This window comes from Papaver somniferum, chromosome 4 (assembly GCF_003573695.1).
Source record: "Papaver somniferum cultivar HN1 chromosome 4, ASM357369v1, whole genome shotgun sequence".
Classification (NCBI taxonomy): domain Eukaryota; kingdom Viridiplantae; phylum Streptophyta; class Magnoliopsida; order Ranunculales; family Papaveraceae; genus Papaver; species Papaver somniferum.
The window spans coordinates 146,531,375-146,534,594 of record NC_039361.1 but is presented as its reverse complement, the minus strand read 5'-3'; the positions used below and the strand labels follow the sequence as shown (position 1 = coordinate 146,534,594).

Here is a 3,220-nt window from a genome sequence, read left to right as displayed (position 1 = left end):
AACTCACATAAACCCAGAAATTTCAATTTCAATTTTCATCTAAAACCCTAATTTTTGATAGAAATTAAACTTAAATCGAACAAAATAAACCAAATCGTAACTGGGTTTTCAAAACATACCTCATATAAGTCATTACACTACACTTGATTAATTTTCGAATCATCGATTAATCGAAGATGATGAAATTTTGAGTTTTAATGGAGGTTACGGTTGATGGGAGGAGGATAAGAGAAGAAGAAAGAAAACAAATTTTCAATTTAGCTTTGACTTAGGTTAAAAAATGGGGAGAGTAATCTAGTTAATTTACACCCTTTATAGGACATCCCCTAACCAACTAGAGGGACATTACTATCACACTGCCACCCCTCTAATAAAACACGTCGCCCCTATATCAGGTTACTTGTGAAAAACATCCCATCTTCTCTTCTCGTTGGTTATAGGTTGTTCTAAGCCCACGTAAGCCATCTTCTTAACCCACTTTTGGTTTTGTAATAATGGTATACTTTTATGCTTAGCTAAAGAGGGGGGAAAGGTAGAAACTAATTTTGACCGGAACGGAACAAAAGAAAATATCTCATCTCTAACTAACAACCAGATGAAACACTAATGTGAACAACAACCAAACTAATTAGTATTTTTAGACAAATTTCCTTTTTTCTAACACTTCACTTGTATTCTTTAATATAGCGTCGTACGTACATTGAATTAATATTATAATGGCGAAAATGATTTACAATGGAATAAGATGTATTTGTTCATTGTATATCTTGGCGCAATATTCCAGCTCCCAAAACCCCATGGTAAAATGGTAAAGCTCCTCCATCAATGTTTTCATATTTTTTTTTTGTAAATCTTTTGTAAATGAATAAAAAAAAAGTAAAGTAAATGTCTTCCCCTGAACTTCATCCCAAGGAAAAAGAGGGATTCAAGTTGGGAAGTAGCGGGAAGTAGGGCTTTTTTTTTTTTAAGAATCATTTATTATTTGGAACGTACACAAACACGTAAACAAATATCAATTACGTACGTAAAAACCTTACAAGAACACACCACATGGATGAATCCTATTCCACACAATACCTACCTCATATCACAAACTACACCACCTTTTTCCAAGCAGTTCACATCACTGAAAAGAAGAACGATTTGATAGCTTTCGAATCATAATAATTATTCGCTAGTACGTTAAATAGTTGGGATACTATGAAGCACAACGGTTTCAACCGTAAGACCCGGTCCGAAACCGAATAGAACTCCCCAATCCAACCCATCTCCGGTAGTGGATTTTCCTTCTTCAATGGACCTCTTTCTCATCTCGTCAAGAATGAAAAGGACACACGCGCTTGACATGTTACCGTACTCGCTCAATACATGACGAGTTGCTCGGAGTTTCTCTTCTTTTAATCCTAGTTTAGCCTCAACCTGGTCAAGAATTGCTGGACCACCAGGGTGAGCAATCCAGAACAAAGAATTCCAATCAGTGATACCAATTGGTTTGAAAGCTTCATCTAAGCTCTTCTCGATGTTCTTAGAGATCAAGCCGGGAACATCTTTCAATAAGTGAAAAGTCAGACCAACTTCACGTAAATGTCCATCGATTGCTCCATGTGAATCGGGGAGAATAGTCTGAGCCGCGGAAACGATTTGGAAAAGTGGACGTTCCACTGAAATATCAGGGTCAGCTCCGATGATCATAGCACCTGCACCATCACCAAAAAGAGCTTGTCCCACAAGGGAGTCTAAGTGAGTATCAGCTGGACCACGGAAAGTAACTGCTGTGATTTCTGAACACACAACAAGTACACGTGCACCAGCGTTATTCTCAGCCAAGTCTTTGGCAAGACGCATGACAGTCCCACCAGCGAAACAACCTTGTTGGTACATCATCAACCGTTTAACCGAAGGACGAAGACCCAGTAGTTTACTGAGTTGGTAATCAGCACCAGGCATGTCAACACCAGAAGTAGTGCAAACAACTAAATGAGTGATCTTTGATTTTGGTTGACCCCATTCTTTGATAGCTTTTGATGCAGCTTCTTTTCCTAGTCTTGGTACTTCAACAACAACTATGTCTTGACGTGCATCAAGTGATGGAGCCATGTATTCACACATGTTGGGGTTTTCATTCAGAATTTCTTCAGTGATATGCATGTAACGTTTTCTAATCTGTGACTTCTCGCCTGCATGCATAGATAGGGCAAAACAAAAAGTTAGTTGTTTGATATAATGACAACATATTCATGATTCAAGTACAGAGGTTTGCCGTTAACACTGCAACAGGCCACTTACTCCCTCCATGGCTCTACATGGATTAGTAAGTTTAAGTGTCGAGATAGAATAATCAAAATAAGATAATAAACATAGAGAGAAAGAAATGAGCTTACACATTCGCTTGAATTTCTCTTTGAGATCAGTCATATGTTCGCTCTTAGTGATTTTGAAGTAGTAGTCAGGGTAATCAGCTTGTAAGACACAATTGGCTGGAGTTGCAGTCCCAATAGCCAACACATTAGCTGGACCCTCGGCTCTTTGAGCATTGCGGATTTCCTCAACAGTTACCATTTTGATAGAATTTGTTGAAAACTTTGGGTCTGCCCAGTGGTTCTAATGCAGAATTTTCTCGAACAAACAAGACTGGCTAGTACTTGAATTCGAAAGTGCCTGTGATGATCAAATAACTATCTAAGGCAATGTAGTAGTAAGAATGAGAAAATTTTGTGATGATGAAAATAATAAACATGAGAAGTTGGATTCTTATAAGGTTGTCGGGAATGAGATGAGTAAGTAAGAAGAAGTATGTTAGGTTGGATTGACGGGTGGATGAACAACCACGTGGATTTGTGGTACGTAGCTAAACTAGAGGTAAATAATGAGGTTACGTGCGCAATCTGATAGAATATGCAAAACCAAACCAACTTTCTAATCGTTTATGAATTATGATTGGTTTCCTATTCACATTTTAGAGGTGTGTTTTGAAGACGGTTTCTAAGATAATCTTTCTTTATTGAACAACAAAACAATGCTTACTCATTTGGATTGTGTGTTTAAGGCGAAAATATTCTTAGTGCGTCCGGAAATCTGAATGATGCTGGATTATAGAAATATATTGAAATAGGACTTGTCGAACTTTTTTTTTTTTTTTTTTTTTTTTTTTTTTTTTTTTTTTGTCGAACTGTAAAACAAGTGAAAAATTGGCCAAATGTCTTGGACATGCTCCTCGGGA

At 37.4% G+C, this 3,220-nt stretch overlaps 1 protein-coding gene across 1 annotated transcript; it reads right to left on the bottom strand.

Moving 5' to 3' along the window:
* Positions 1 to 954: 954 nt before the first annotated feature.
* On the bottom strand, positions 955 to 2,733 carry LOC113271507 (chalcone synthase-like). The gene is made up of 2 exons (XM_026521393.1): positions 2,382 to 2,733; positions 955 to 2,177 (listed from the first exon to the last, which is right to left on the bottom strand). Exons 1-2 carry the CDS (start codon positions 2,557 to 2,559, stop codon positions 1,183 to 1,185), a joined length of 1,173 nt encoding a protein of 390 aa, XP_026377178.1. The 5' UTR covers positions 2,560 to 2,733; the 3' UTR covers positions 955 to 1,182.
* Between the last annotated feature and the right edge of the window lie 487 nt (positions 2,734 to 3,220).

Excerpts from the sequence above, each read along its gene's own strand:
- LOC113271507 (XM_026521393.1), bottom strand. The coding sequence starts at position 2,559 with ATGGTAACTGTTGAGGAAATCCGCAATGCTCAAAGAGCCGAGGGTCCA. Across the intron at positions 2,178-2,381 it reads AGAGAAATTCAAGCGAATGT|GCGAGAAGTCACAGATTAGA; the intron begins GTAAGCTCATTT and ends CTATGCATGCAG.